The sequence below is a fragment of the Gossypium arboreum genome, chromosome 11 (assembly GCF_025698485.1).
Source record: "Gossypium arboreum isolate Shixiya-1 chromosome 11, ASM2569848v2, whole genome shotgun sequence".
NCBI lineage: Eukaryota > Viridiplantae > Streptophyta > Magnoliopsida > Malvales > Malvaceae > Gossypium > Gossypium arboreum.
In genome coordinates this window covers 132,468,712-132,484,442 of record NC_069080.1, presented here as the reverse complement: position 1 = coordinate 132,484,442, position 15,731 = coordinate 132,468,712, and the positions used below count along the sequence as shown (strand labels likewise).

The window sequence follows — 15,731 nt, the reverse complement described above, 5'->3', positions numbered from 1 at the left end:
CGGCTCAAGTTATTCCATTTTGAATCCAATCAAATAAAACGAAAACCCTACCCTCCCTTTCAAAATTTAAACTCGACACTTCAGTTTAGCTCTCCCTCTCTCTCGCCAATTTCTTTACTTTTTTCAAAAATTCTCAATCTAATATCTTTTCTAATCTCCTAATTTCTCTTACTAAATCGTTTAATTTTCTCCCTTGATTTTTCTTTTCTTTTTTCTAATAATCGAGATCTCTTTTCTTTTTTTTTTTGTAATCAAATGGTTGAAATGTGCTCGGAGAGTTGCGATCAGATCGTTCTTGAAAAAGGTTAGCGCTCTGGTTTCTTTCTTTCTTTTTCTTCTTCAATTATTTATCAAGTTTTCTGATCTGTGAAAATCTGTGATTTTTTTTACAGATCAAACGGTGGAGAATGAACCGAAGCCTTCTCCGAAGTCTCACATTGGTTAGTTCATTTTCTTTTTCTTTCTTTCTTTACTTTGATGAAAGCATTTACGCAAATTTTTATGAAATATTATCTAAATTTGAAGAGAAAAATAGCAATTAGGGATGACCTTTACGTGTTAAAAACCCTAGAAAATTCCTATTTGGATTGTACTTTTAATGTGATTGATGATTCTTGATTTTTATTTTGTTTAGTTTAGATATTCTATGTAGCATTTATTAAGTTGAATTTTAAGCATTTTCTTCTATTGGCTAGCAAATGTGTTGCAATGCTTCTGTTTTTCTTAATTTAGCGGTGCATTTGCATGTTGAAATGATCATATTTGGGAGAAAGTATGTTGTTTATGTATTTTAGCAATTAGAATTTTAATTTGAAGAATATTGGCTGTTTCTTTAGAAATTTTAGAAGAGAATACCGATTCCATGGATGAAGATACTATATCCAGCATGAACCAAGAAATATCTTCAGCTCAGGGGCCAACTCTTCCAATATTACAGAAAGTTATTAATTTGAGTAACAGTGTTCAGGTAAATTAGAGCTGGATACTGCTTTTCATAAGCTTGAATGTATAATTTTTTTACTTGTTTATGTCCTCATTATTGGTTCAAGGAGTTGACTTTGATTAACTTAATGTTACAGAATTTGAAGAAAGAGCATGAAATTCTGTCTGATCAAGTGAAGTCTTTTCCTGGTCACGACATTGTAGGAACGCTTCAGCTTCTCAGTAAGTGATCACAGTATTGGGTCCTTTTTTATTATTTTTATTTGTTTTTATTTGAATTGATCTTTTACTTATTTTTTGGTACAGATAATGAATATGACCTTCTGAAGAAGAAGTACCTGGATGAGTCATCAGAGAGGAAGCGCCTTTACAACGAAGTTATTGAGCTTAAAGGAAACATCAGGGTTTTCTGCAGATGTAGACCTCTAAACCAAGTTGAAATTGCGAATGGTTCCTCCTCTGTAGTTGAATTTGACTCATCCCAAGATACTGAGTTACAGATAGTTTCTTCTGATTCGTCCAAGAAGCAATTCAAGTTCGACCATGTATTTAGACCTGAGGATGGCCAAGGTAACCCCTAAGATCTCTTAACAGAGTTTCCACACCTGAGATCTCTTTAAGTAGTACTGTATATGTTCTTAATTTTGTGTTTCTTTAACAATGCAGATGCTGTATTTGCACGAACTAAACCCATAGTAACTTCTGTATTGGATGGTTATAATGTTTGCATATTTGCTTACGGGCAAACTGGAACTGGGAAAACATTTACTATGGAGGGAACACCAGAAAATAGAGGAGTTAACTACAGGACATTGGAGGAGTTGTTTAGAGTTGCTGGAGAGAGAGGGGGTGTAATGAAATATGAACTATTTGTCAGCATGATGGAGGTCTACAATGAAAAGATAAGGGACCTCCTAGGAGAAAGCTCCAACCAGCCTACTAAAAAGTTAGTTCCTAACACTAATTTATATATGGTTGGCCAATTTAGCCTTGTTGCAAAACAGACACTTACATGCAATCTGTTTACTTATATCTCCATGAAGAAGGAAATCCGTTGACACAAACTTTAATAACTATTCCTAGGGACAATAAGTAGAGAAGATAAATTGGAAGATAAAATAAAGCTCATAATTTCTAGCCGGTCTCTGGTTAAAGTCCTAATTTGAAGTCCATTATGTTGATAAAGGTTGGAGATCAAGCAAGCAGCAGAAGGGACACAAGAAGTTCCAGGACTTGTTGAAGCTTGTGTTTACAGTACAGAGGAAGTGTGGGAGCTACTAAAATCTGGAAACCGGGTCAGATCAGTTGGAGCTACCAATGCCAATGAATTAAGCAGTCGTTCTCACTGGTAATATATTAGTTTCTATTTGTTTTGTTTCTGAATTATGTTTAAGAAGCTAGACTTTTAGTGATCTAATAGGAAACTTTTACTATTCAACAACTCTAGCTGAGAAATAATGGTGCATTTAACTATAATGACCAGAATCTCTCTCTTTGCAGCTTGTTGCGTGTAACTGTAAGGGGAACTAATTTGATAAACAGCCAAAAGACTAAGAGTCACCTGTGGCTGGTAGATTTGGCTGGCAGTGAGCGTGTTGGAAAAATCGAAGTTGAAGGTGAAAGGTTGAAGGAATCCCAGTTCATAAATAAATCTCTCTCAGCCCTTGGTGATGTAATTTCCGCCCTTGCATCCAAAACAGCCCATGTTCCTTACAGGTTTCTCCCTCTCTCTTTCTTTTCTAACACGCACAACCAAATAAAAAAGTCAGTATGTCTAACATCAACACTTTTTCTACTTTTCCATGGAAAACCAGGAACTCAAAGCTCACACACATGCTACAGAGCTCTCTAGGTAAGCTTTATCTCATCGTAGTACCAGTGGAAGTTGATTCCCTTTATTCGAAGCTAGCTTAGTAGCCTAATGGAAAATCATGAAATAATGCAGGAGGAGATTGCAAGACCGTGATGTTTGTACAGATCAGCCCGTCTAGTGCAGACCTTGGTGAGACCCTTTGTTCATTGAACTTTGCTAGCCGAGTTAGGGGGATTGAAAGTGGTCCTGCCCGCAAACAGGTGGACCTTACCGAGCTTTACAAGTACAAGCAAATGGTATAACAAATCATTGTAATATAAATGTTTCCCTCCAACTTTTCCACTGGATTCAATTTGTTTGACCTTTGGTTATTGATTAATTAACAGGCAGAGAAGTTAAAACATGATGACAAAGAAACAAAGAAGTTGCAGGACAATGTACAGTCCTTACAGTTGAGACTTTCTGCCAGAGAACATATATGCAAAAGTCTCCAAGAAAAGGTAAATCATACATTAAATAAATCGAACCGGTTATCTCTGAGTAGAACCGCCTTTTTGGATCATAAACGTTTTTTCCTCTTCGTGTTTGATGTCAGGTTCGTGACCTAGAAAATCAGTTAGCAGAGGAACGGAAAACCCGATTAAAGCAAGAATCCAGAGCTTTTGCTGTTGCTGCTTCTACTAGACCATCTCTTAAACAAGCGACTGAGAATACCAAAGCGGATAAAAAGCCGCCACTCGGTCCATCAAAACTGAGGTTACCGTTGCGAAGAATCACCAACTTCATGCCCCCAGCATCACCTATGGCCACAAAAGGAAAGGCAACTAGAATGTCCATGGTAACAGCACCACCATCAGATGACAAAGAAAACAACTCCGAAACCGTGATGGCACCACCAACAAACACGAAAAACCTTTTGAAACCGAGACGTACTTCCATTGCTGTCAAACCTCCGGTCAAGACACAAGCTTTTCAGCCTAAAAGGCGAGTATCCATCGCTACCCTCCGTCCAGATGCCCACATGACAACAACACCACTCCGTCGGTCTGCTTCCGGTTTCAACAATGTTGGTACAATGGAGAGACCGTCATTGGCGCCTGATCCCAGGAAAGCAAGGTATTCTAGATTGTTTTCTCCATTGCCAGAGTTTAGTAACCCATCAGAGACATCACCTGCAGCCATGAGAAGCAGTAGCAAATTCATGGGGAGCCCTCCAGCCGCGCAAGCGGGTTCATTGAAGCCAAGACATACGACCGTTGTTGCTTTACAACGGAAATCGTTGGTGTGGAGTCCCCTAAAGTTAAAAGGTATGCAAAGTAGTTACCGGAAGTCGTCGTTTTTGCCTTTACGACATTCTTCCGATAAGGAATGAAGGTTTGAATTCGACTCACTGTTGCTACCCTGTTAAACGGGTTAATTACCAGAAGTGAACATGCTGTTCTCTATACATTCATTCTTCTATTATTGCGTTCCATATTTTCTGTGATTTCTAGACCAAGGAGGCTCCTTCAAGAATCGTATACTTACATTCTTGTATTTTGGTCCTAGAAGTTGGATGAAGTTTACAATTTCCTCCCTTTTTTTGCCAAAAAGGGCTACAAATTCTAATTAGCGTAGTTTTTTTTTTTTGTCATATTGAGTATGTTTTGCCCACGAATTCGCCTAGCTTCAAATTTTTTTATATGGTTTTAATTATATTTTAATAGATGTTTATTAAATTTTAATATGTATTTATTAAAATAATTATAGTTACTTTTTTATTAATTAAAATTTAGTTAAAATTATATATATTTTTAAATCACAAATGTTAAGCATAATTTGTATAAGGTAAAATATCAATTTGTAATTTGATTTAATTTATAATTTGATACATAAACTTTGATTTTGTGCAATTATACACATTTAAGAAAATAAATACATCAATTTATTTGTATATTAAATAAATATAATTATTTATGCATGTATTATATAAAAAAGTAAAATGGTCTTACATAGATAATGTTGTTAGTTGTTTATGAAATTAAATCGAATCAAAATGCTATGTATAAAATTACACAAATAAAAGTTCATATACAATTTTACACGTTAAATCAAAGTTTATGTAATTTTAATATTTCTCCTTAATTAAATGTTTACTAAAATTTTAATATGTATTTATTAAAATAATTATAACACTGATATTTTATTATTAATTAAAACTCGTTAAAATTATTTTAAAAATTCATCAAGAAATGATAAATAATTTCTTATTTTAGAAATGTCAAAATAATGTAGGTTAAAATGTGTTTTAATAAAAAATATGTTACTATTTTAATCGAGATAGTTAAAAATATTTACGTTAAATTAATTAATATTATTATAAAATAAATGATTAAATTATGTCAAATAAAAAATATAATGACTAAATATTAAATGTGATAGTAAAGAGATAAAAGAATTTATTATATTTAAAATACATTAAATATGAGTAGGGCTAATCTAACCTGAAGCCTAAAAAGAATTCTTCAAGGTGTAGCTCAAATAAAAAGAAAAGCTTAAATTTGGCTCAAGCTTATCTTTTGGACATCATACTATTTTTCTAAACTCTAGTATTTTAGGCTGGTTTTTAAGTTTGGATTAACACAATCCTTGAATAGGTGAATTTAAATTTAATGATTAACAACAATAATTCTTTTAAATTTTATTGAGTGTTTTTAAAATATTTTATTTAAATTGTTGATACCATAAATATACACGTGTTTGTAATTTGATCAGTATATTTTGAATATATTCCGTATCAAATTTAAACTAATATTTAATGCTTAAATTGACAATTAGAATAATAAAAGAATTTGATTGATATAATATTGATATATTAAGTACCAATTAAAACATTTTTAAATTTAAAATTAATTTAAATCTACATGATAATTTGATAACATTGGGCGTAATTAACCATTTTAAACAAAATAATTTTGAAAACACTTGGCTAAAGTAATTTATAAAGGTTAATTGCATCAATCGTCTTCAAACTATGACTTAATATTTAAATTGGCCTAAAGATTTTAAAAATTGTTCTAACTGAATATTTAAAACATCAATATTACATCAATCAAGTCATTCTCTCGATTTAACCATTAACTCGAGAGTTAAATACCAACTCAAATATAATATTGACTGTGGAATACTTTTAGAACACATCAATCAATTTGTAAGCATGTTTATATGGAGGTAACTTGGTTTTACCATGAATGGTCCTAGTTATGGGTTGATTACTTCTCTCTAATCAAAAGCGGATGGTATCGGTTTCCCTTAAAATTTTTGAAATTTCTTTTAAAAAAATTAATTAGGCCTTTAAAAAAAAATTAGAATTTCTTATTAAATATTTTTAATTAAATCCTTCCGAATTTTGTCAAGATTAAACTTTTAAACTTTTTTGAAAGTTTTAATTAAACTTATCAAAATTTTAAAACATTCTCATTTTTTTGAAAGTTTTAATTAAACTTATCAAAATTTTAAAACATTCTCATTAAATTCTCCAAATTTTTTAAATTTTAGTTAGGCCCTTTTTTTAACAAAATAAAAATAAAAATCAATTATGAACTAATAGTAGCAGTAGGGTTGGATAACAGAAAGTGTCTATCTAACCGTATCTAACCATTAATCAATGAAGGAGCAACATGAAAAATTCAAACACCAATAGGAAAACCTTTCATTAGGTCAACCAAAATATCATAGAGGAAAACCTTTCATTAGGTCAACCAAAATATCATAGGCACAATTCGCCTCTCTCGATATTTGCTTAATGACCACTCTCCACTCATTTCTACAGAGTTCTTAGATTTATATCACCAAATCTCTATTTGAATGCCCTCTAATATCACCATGGAGACATTTGATAGTTAGAGTACAATCAATCTTAACAATAACATTTTTCCAATTAGCCTACTTAATGACCATCATAAATAGCCTAAAGCTCACCTCACTGTAGACTACATCTACTAATGTTTCTTCCAATTCCCTACATCCTTTTACCATACTCATCACGTGCCACTGCTACAGAATAGGTAAGTTTCGAACTTGAATTTAGATAATTAAGTTCTTAACTTATGAGTTTCCTGAATATTAATACATTATAATTGAGGTTTAGATGATTAGGTATACTATACTGATAAGCGCATGTAGGCTAGCCTTATAGGACATTCATTGGATTGACTCAATTAATATAAAAAAGTTTTACCAATAATTTTATTGAACGAAATATTTTTTTTTGTAAATTAAAGATTATTATGAAATAATTTTACAAGAAAATACAACTAGAAATTAAAGAGAAAAGAGTGTTTGACTAATTGTTTGGTGACCAGGTATACCAAAATTAATTTAAAATATAAGTCATTAATTAACCCTTCATAAATACAACCCAAATTATAATTCAAACCCTCAAGTCCATACAATATTATAATTTCTAACGTGCACGGTACACGCAATGATCACGTTAGCATCATCCACTACCTGCTTTGAAACGCTCACTACTTTAAAGTAATAAATTTCAAAATAGTGAAAGAATAAAAGAAGAAAAAAAAGCTATCCTTTAACGTAGGATTTAAGAGACACGTCATCATCAGCCATCTTGTCTTGAAAAGTGTGCCCATCCGGTTTTTTTCTTTCTGAATATTTATATATTTTTCCAATTACTTAAAAACTCCAAAAAACAAAAAACAAAGTACAATTATTTTTGCAAACTTTTGCCTCTCTCGTTACGTTACCTACATATTCTTTTTTATTTCATTTTGCCGCTGAAAAAGAAACCGCCGTGAAAAATGGAATCTCCAGCTCAACGCCGCCTCAACGCTATCCAATCTCACCTCCTCCCTTCCGCCGTATACGCCGCCGAGGATGAATCCTTGATCGGACGTAATGTTACCTCCTCCTCTTCATCTCCACCGTTCTTTGTTGGTAGGTAACTCTGCAAGTCACTGAACGTATACGTGATCGTACATTAAGTAAAGTTGACGACGTGATCATTCGTTTTTTTTTTTGTATGTATTCCGAAGTTATATATATATATTAAGGAAATGGAAGTATTTTTATGTGTTTGTGTATTGTTTGATTGGTTGCTTATTTTGATTTGATCATCGTAGCGTCTTGATTAATCTTATTATTTCTTCCGTTCGTACGCACAGTTACTGATTTGATTTATTCTTTTTTTTAAAAAAATTTCGTTGTTAAATAGCCAGAAATTTGAAGTTTTTGATTTGATCATCAGTATATGAGTTGATTAATCTTATTCTTGACGTATATACGTTGATTAATCTTATTCTTTTTATTTTATGTACTTTCAAGTTAAATATTGAGAAATTTTCTGGTTGATGGCTTAGTTTGATTTGATCATCATGTTATATGAGTTAATTAATCTTATTCTCTTTTATCACTTTAATCTTTGTTTTCTCATTTTTTTGGCTTATAATTGTTTTTGTAGATCAACAGTACAGTGTGGTTCTTCCTGAGAAATTGCAAACTGGAAAATGGAATGTTTACAGGTCGCTGTTTCTTGCTACACTCTGCTTCTGATTTTGTTTTTGAAGTTTTTTTTTAAATGTTGAATTTGCTTCCGCAGATCAGCTCGGTCTCCGATGAAGCTTTTGAGTCGGTTTGATGATCATCCTGAAATCGGGACATTGCATGAAAACTTTGTGTGAGAGTTTTTTTTTCCTGTGATTGCTCCTTTTAGTTATAAAGTACTATACGCTTATTATATGTTTTTCAATTTTCGGTTACTTAGACACGCTGTGGAGACTTATAGAGATTACAAGTACTTGGGAACGCGGATTCGGGTGGATGGAACAGTTGGGGAGTGAGTTATTTAAGTATTTTGTTTTAAAAAGTTTAAAATTCAATTTTATTCAGAATTAATACGGGGATTTTAATTGTGTGATTCTGTTAATTATGCTTTTCATATGAAGGTATAAGTGGATGACATTTGGAGAAGCAGCTACAGCTCGGGAGGCTATAGGTTCTGGACTTAGGTATTATGGGTTAGAACAAGTAAGTTGCTTCGGGGAACTTGGTTTCCCTTGTTTTACAGTCCATCTTTATCCAGCTGTGGATTTACTCGGAACATATTAGCTCCCTACACCTAGAATTTCTTGCTGTTCCAATGTTTAATTATTGATATTGTTAAGTCATTTTTTACTTTTTGTGGTTCTGGAACAGGGAGCTTGTGTTGGACTTTATTTTATAAACCGACCCGAGTGGATGGTGGTTGATCATGCTTGTTCAGCATATTCGTATATTTCAGTTCCTTTATACGATACTCTAGGTATGCTTTTGACTGGTTAGTTAATTTCTCTCAAGTCTTTGTAGCCCAATTCTAACAGTGTTCTGCTCTTTTGCAGGTCCTGATGCTGTTAAGTTTGTTGTAAACCATTCTGGCATTAAAGCTATTTTTTGTGTCCCAGAAACCTTAAATACGGTCAGTTGCATTTTTTAGTGCCATAAAGTTGTGGACCTATGTTTTGCACCATACTAGTTTTTAACTTTCTATAAAACCGTGTAAAACTTATTGCATTAACTTCTGATTTAAAATATACTGCTTATCTCATTTTGTCTTAAAATTGCAGCTGTTGAGTTTCATATCTTCTATTCCATCTGTACGTCTCATAGTGGTATGTACTTATAGAATCTCATTATAGAATCATAACAAAACTATATGTCTGTCAGGTGTTTATTCCCACTAAGCATGCTTTTTCTCTTGGCACTTTTTATTATGCAGGTGGTGGGAGGAGCTGATGAACACTTACCTTCACTCCCCTCAACACCTGACGTGAAGTTCATATCGTATTTAAAATTACTTGGTCAGGTATATAAATAGTTCTTTGTGTTTTTTTAAGTTCAATCATTTCATCTTCAATATGCTGCTTATATTTTATGTTGCTACACGTGCTTTATGTTGTTGTATGACTGTTGATATAAGATCAAGTTGTTTTTCAGAACCTAGAATTTTTCCTCAAATTATTTGGAATGTTGATAGCTGTAAACACTTTATACCTGATTACTGACTAAGTGGTTGTATTATAGCATAGGATCTATAATGAGTTTATCAAGTCATCTAACTGAAATGCGATCGAAATTGCAGATCTGCCTATTTAATTTGGCTTCTAGTTTACATCAACTTATTCTAAATGATTTTCTTTTAGGGCCGCAGAAACCTGCAGCCATTTTTCCCTCCTAAGCCTGATGATGTTGCGACAATATGCTACACCAGTGGTACTACAGGGACACCAAAGGTAAGATTCTTATGATAACTTTGATGTTGGACTTCTCCTGCTAGTTTCCCTTGCAGGCCTTCACTTTCTTTGCTGCCTAACGTATACTGCTTGTTTTCTCTGCAAAGGGAGTTGTCTTGACACATGGAAATTTAATTGCAAATGCTTCTGCTTTCTGCCGAAAAGTGAAATTCTATCCCTCAGACGTGTGAGTTCAGTGTTCAATTTATCACCTGATATAATGCAAACTTACAATTTTTTTTTTTTAAGATATATTGTTTATTGTTTCTCTATTTATCAATGTTCTCATTTTATAGTTACATATCCTATCTTCCTTTGGCGCACATTTATGAACGGTCAAACCAAGTAATCTGTTGCAACAATGGCGTTGGGGTTGGCTTCTACCAGGGGGTATGTGACATTGTTATTATATTATCTTTACTTATAAACCATAATTATTCTTTCCTTTTCAATTTTGCATCATTCATTAATAGCAGATAATGGGATAAAAGTTTAGATCTGCAATATCTTAAAAGTGAAGATAGACAGCTGTCTGTTTGTTTCCCTTTTTTCTTTTTTTTTTCTTTTTTTTTGGTTTGGGGGGGGGGGGGTGTATTTCCGTTGGTGTCCAATTCAAAACTTTGGTCCAGGGTAAAACAGATATAATTTTCTTCCCAATTCTGTATTGCTCAAAATCTGGTTTGGTCTTCATACAAGTTTTATGAAGTCTATGCCCCTCGTGTTTGCAGGACAATTTGAAACTGATGGATGATTTAGCTGCTCTTAGACCAACTATATTTTGCAGTGTGCCTCGATTATATAATCGAATCTATGCTGGGTATGATAGTGGTTGATTTTGGAAAATAAATGAATTGCAAATTTTTTGTTTATCAATTCTTATTTAAATCATTTCGCTGCACAGAATCACCAATGCTGTCAGCACTTCTGGTGCTTTAAAGGAGAGGCTATTTAGAGCTGCCTACAATTCCAAGAGGCAAGCCATCATGAATGGTATCCAAGCTAATAATTGATTTTTCCTTTTTTATTATAGCGTAAATTTTCTCAATAATTTTCTGCTACATCATATTGATGATCAAAGAGAATGTATATAGAGTTATAATGAGAGAATTTGAAGCATAAAACAGTAAATTCTATCAGTATGCTTGCCTCATGTTTAGCTATCCAATTGCTTGTCCCTCCTACAATTGTTCCAGGAAGGAATGCATCGCCAATTTGGGACAAATTGGTCTTCAATAAAATAAAGGAAAAGCTTGGAGGTCGAGTACGTATTCTGGGATCCGGTGCTTCCCCTCTGTCTCCTGATGTAATGGACTTCTTGAGAGTGTAAGTCAATTTTCTTAGATGAGGCAATTGTACAAGACTGCTGTCTCTGAGCATTTTGTTAGCACTGTACAGGTCCATAGGCCATATCCATTCAAATTGGCAACAATGGTACGATTTGATTGTGATATGGTAAAGATAAAAACTGAATTTGCGTAGCTTTATGTTCCTCGTCTTTGATATGAAAGTATTTTGCAGGTGCTTTGGCTGTATGTTAATTGAGGGCTATGGCATGACAGAGACTTCTTGTATCATAACCTTGATGGATGTAGGGGACGTCTTAGCTGGTCATGTTGGGTCTCCACATGCTGCCTGTGGTGAGTATCCTTGATTTCTTTCAGGTGGAAACTTTAAAATATGGATAGAATCAGTATATCACTTTCCAGGTGGATAAATTGGACACATTAATTACCAAATATTACAAGTTGAACTTTAGGGACAGCTGAGAATCTCTAGCTTTAAATTCTGGATATCTAAATGCTAGTCATTTTAAAATGAAGGACTTGTTGGTTAGAGTTCATCTGATTTTGGAATTTTGTTATCTTCATGAATCTTGTTTCATTTGATCATCAAGGTCCTTTATATTTTGTTAAAATCCATTTTTGTCTTCTCAGAAGTGAAACTTGTAGATGTTCCTGAAATGAATTACACCTCTGAGGACGAGCCATATCCTCGTGGGGAAATTTGTGTGAGAGGTCCTATTGTTTTTCAGGGCTACTACAAGGATGAAGTCCAAACGTAATCATCTTCCCACGTTGTTATATTTGTTGCCTTATTTAGCAGCAAATGTTTAATAGACTCAGTTGCCTTGTTGGTTGAACAGGAGAGAAGTATTTGATGATGATGGCTGGTTTCATACGGGAGACATTGGTTTGTGGTTACCTGGAGGTCGTCTCAAGATTATTGATAGGTCATATTTGTTTAACCTTATTCTCATATTATACGAGGTCTATATACGAATAACACCTTGATCTATTCTCTAGATATCTACATATTTTTATATGAGACAGTGATTGTGCTTTATTAGTAGTCTTGTTTGTGCATGTTTTGATTGCATGTTGGCTGCATTCGGTTGCTAGAAGAACCTTTTTGGACACTTTAGAATAATGTTGATCTTCTTCAGTGATGAACCATCTGCTTTGGTCATTTTTATCCATGGCAGTTCAACTTTTTCTGAATCCTTTTCTGACCATTTTCATTAATTCGTTACAGGAAAAAGAACATATTTAAGTTGGCACAAGGCGAATACATAGCACCGGAGAAGATCGAGAATGTATATGCGAAATGCAAATTTGTTTCACAATGTTTTGTATACGGTAAGGAAATAGACTCTAAACCGCGACTGAATTTCACAATTGTACATTCTCCTGAATGCTTAATATGTTTATAGGTGATAGTTTCAATTCATCTTTAGTAGCGGTAGTTGCAGTGGAACCTGATGTTCTAAGAGACTGGGCTGCATCTGAGGGTATCCAGGTGTGTTCTTTTCTCTTGTCCTTTCATATTTACCTTCGGAAGTTCAAGACCCCAAAACTTTCTTGACTCTTCATTTTCCTTATGCCCTTGTCCGACACCTGTATTCTATACACATATTTGAACATAGGAAAAAGAGTATGATCCTTTAGACGTACGAAAAATGTAGAAAAATGTAGAAAAAATTGAGCATATATGTATTGAGCAAATAGCTGTACTTGAAACTCCTCCTGGGTCTAAAAACATAGCTTTCAGACCATGCTGTTGATATTTATATTTAAAAGACAAATCGATATTATAAATATTATATTGAATAAAACAAACTCATGGGAAAAAGATTCTGAAGATGAATTGATAATATGGGCTATAATTCAGTTCATCAACGATGATAAAGTACATAGCCCAGGAATATTGGATACCAAACAGTTCAAGGGATTGTTTAGCGTAGGGATTATATGAACTACAAAACCTATTACTCAACTTTTGAAATCATTCGTTCTACGTTTTTAGGACTCACCTGTGATTGTTAGTCACAAGTATGTTCAATTTTTCATTAGAGAATTCTTGACGGATCTATCTTTGGCACTCATGTGCGAATAATGAATATGCATCAAAGACAAAAACATCAAAAAAGAAAATGAGAAGTCAAGACAATGAATTCTGAGTTTTTTAACCGTTTTAAGGTTGCATTTTTACAGTACGAGGATTTAGGACAGCTGTGCAATGATCCAAGAGCAAGGAATGCTGTTCTCGCTGAGATGGATGATGTGGGAAGGGAAGCACAGGTAATTTATTTTAAACCAAATGATTTTTTACCATCCCTTCTCTTAGGAAGCCATGTTAATTTATTTGAATTCCTTAAAAAAATGCAGTTAAGAGGCTTTGAATTTGCTAAAGCTGTAACTTTGGTGCCTGAACAATTCACCTTGGAAAATGGCCTTCTCACTCCAACATTCAAGGTAATCTGCCATTCTTTGTTTACCGCTGTGTTAAGATTTATATTCAAATTTTTGGGGGATTTTTCGTATGATCATAATTTCGTATGCATGTTAGAATCTGAATCGACGCACATATTTTAAGAACTATATATAATCCCAATGGCAATATTTGCTCGAGCATCAATACTTTCTGAATGTATGAAGAGATTGGAATGAAACAGAAATAGAATCTTGGAGCATGAATGAAACCTATTATCTATATCTCAACTAGTGTGCAGAGGAGCTGAGTGAAGCTCAAGTTGTATTGAAATTCGATGTTTGAAGCTTGATTGGGTTTCTTTTTGAAAACTTGAAATCTCTTCGTAATAAAGGTTGAACTGTTTGAGCTCACTTGATTAAACTTGAAAAATTAGCTCGATTTCACATTCGGTTTCTAGCTCAATTATTTGTCCTCAAGCTCAAGCTCAAACTCAAGTTAGAGATAAATTTGAGTCGAAAATTTTAGATAAAATAGGAAAATATGCATTTAAAAGAGTTGATCAAGCTTGGGAGCTCCTTAGTATTAAGATACTCAAATTCGGTCCTTAATTTGACAATAATTGAGTTAAACCCGAGTAGAATGTCTTGTTTTTATCTCACTAATGTCAACAAGAAATCAGGTAAAAGCTTTTACTCATTGAAAGCTTATTGTTGTTATTTATTTTCCAGATCAAGCGATCTCAAACCAAGGAGTACTTTGCGAAAGCCATAGCCAACATGTATGCTGAGCTTTCAACTTCCGAACCGGCACTTTCGAAACTATAAATTTGGCTTTCACTTCAATAAAATGCAAAAACAGATTCAAAAAGGTAACAAATTTTTACCCATTCCACTTTTACTCAATAAAACATTGACGTCGATGATTGTTGTAGTTTTACGTGCATGCTCGATGGCTAATTCATAGTCATGTTTAAAAACAAGTATTTCAATGCAATTCTCTGTTGTAATGTATATTCATATTTATTACTAAATAAATTTTTTGTTAATTTAGATTTTTGGCCTTGTAGTTGGATTTTTATGATTGGATTGAAAATAGAAGCACTTAGCATTGTTCTAAGATCTATCGGCCAATTGGGTGTTAAAACATTGAAATCTAGACATGTGAATTAAGTGGGTTGGTTTTGGATTTCATCGATTCAAGTTATAACTATTTCAGGTGATTCAAGTTATAACTATTTCAGGTAATTACAGTTCTTGGGCTTAGATTTGGGGTTGAGGGTTGGATTTTTCATATTAAATTTGTATACGTTACAATCATTTAGAATTACTTATTTAGATAATTTTGGATTTAAACTACTTTTTAGATTTGGATTGTTTTAGGATTGGATTTAATTAAACAAAGTTGTGTACTTTTTATATTTATGTCGGATTCAGGTTAATCAGGTAAGATTTTCAAGTTTGGGTTAAAATTTACGGGTGTAATGAGATTAGATTGTTAAGTCTTGAAGCAATACTAATTTGGTATTTTATATTGGGTATAAAATTATTATTTTTGGAATTGATTTCGATTTGTAGTGATTATGGTTATAGGGTTTTAATATAAAATATGATTTATATATTCATATTTACATTTGATAAATGATTTTTATTTTTGTTTAAAAATTTATATTTTACATATTATAACAAAGTATTTTTGTATTTTTATTATAATTTGTATTACGATAAGAAAGGATTCAAATATCTATTTTTTTAATTTTGTAACATTATATCTAAAATAGATGATGATATCTTTTAACCGTAAACTATTTAAAATTTAGTGCAATCCTTCAACTGGTCCAACAATTTAAATTTTAGAACATTTACTAAAAAGAAAAAAAAATTGATTGTTGAATACAATCTACACAGAATGAACTAAACATGTTTACTCAACTATTCCGTTTAGATCAATAATTAAAAGCGAATGATTCAGCTCGGTTGGTACCGCAATAATGAATTGAAGAG

At 32.9% G+C, this 15,731-nt stretch overlaps 2 protein-coding genes across 4 annotated transcripts; both read left to right on the top strand.

The window, feature by feature from the left end:
- LOC108470975 (kinesin-like protein KIN-14S) lies at window positions 1–4,479 on the top strand. The gene is made up of 12 exons (XM_017772518.2): window positions 1–304; window positions 393–440; window positions 837–967; window positions 1,080–1,164; window positions 1,249–1,512; window positions 1,609–1,888; window positions 2,129–2,290; window positions 2,443–2,658; window positions 2,757–2,794; window positions 2,888–3,051; window positions 3,142–3,255; window positions 3,351–4,479. Exons 1-12 carry the CDS (start codon window positions 256–258, stop codon window positions 4,125–4,127), a joined length of 2,328 nt encoding a protein of 775 aa, XP_017628007.1. The 5' UTR covers window positions 1–255; the 3' UTR covers window positions 4,128–4,479.
- Window positions 4,480–7,374: 2,895 nt separating this feature from the next.
- LOC108473899 (long chain acyl-CoA synthetase 7, peroxisomal-like) lies at window positions 7,375–15,273 on the top strand. 3 transcript variants are annotated; one of them, XM_053021537.1, is made up of 24 exons: window positions 7,375–7,690; window positions 8,214–8,274; window positions 8,352–8,429; window positions 8,517–8,588; window positions 8,698–8,779; window positions 8,948–9,053; window positions 9,130–9,206; window positions 9,355–9,399; window positions 9,507–9,593; window positions 9,931–10,020; window positions 10,128–10,207; window positions 10,317–10,410; window positions 10,749–10,837; window positions 10,922–11,010; window positions 11,214–11,343; window positions 11,539–11,657; window positions 11,955–12,078; window positions 12,164–12,250; window positions 12,553–12,656; window positions 12,731–12,816; window positions 13,512–13,598; window positions 13,686–13,772; window positions 14,460–14,599; window positions 14,947–15,273. In XM_053021537.1, exons 1-23 carry the CDS (start codon window positions 7,555–7,557, stop codon window positions 14,553–14,555), a joined length of 2,106 nt encoding a protein of 701 aa, XP_052877497.1. In that variant the 5' UTR covers window positions 7,375–7,554; the 3' UTR covers window positions 14,556–14,599; window positions 14,947–15,273. The 3 variants fall into 3 exon arrangements, with proteins under 3 accessions (XP_052877497.1, XP_052877496.1, XP_017631198.1); XM_053021536.1 differs by having other exon boundaries at window positions 14,798–15,070; XM_017775709.2 differs by lacking the exon at window positions 14,947–15,273 and having other exon boundaries at window positions 7,377–7,690; window positions 14,460–14,921.
- The last annotated feature ends 458 nt before the right edge of the window (window positions 15,274–15,731 follow it).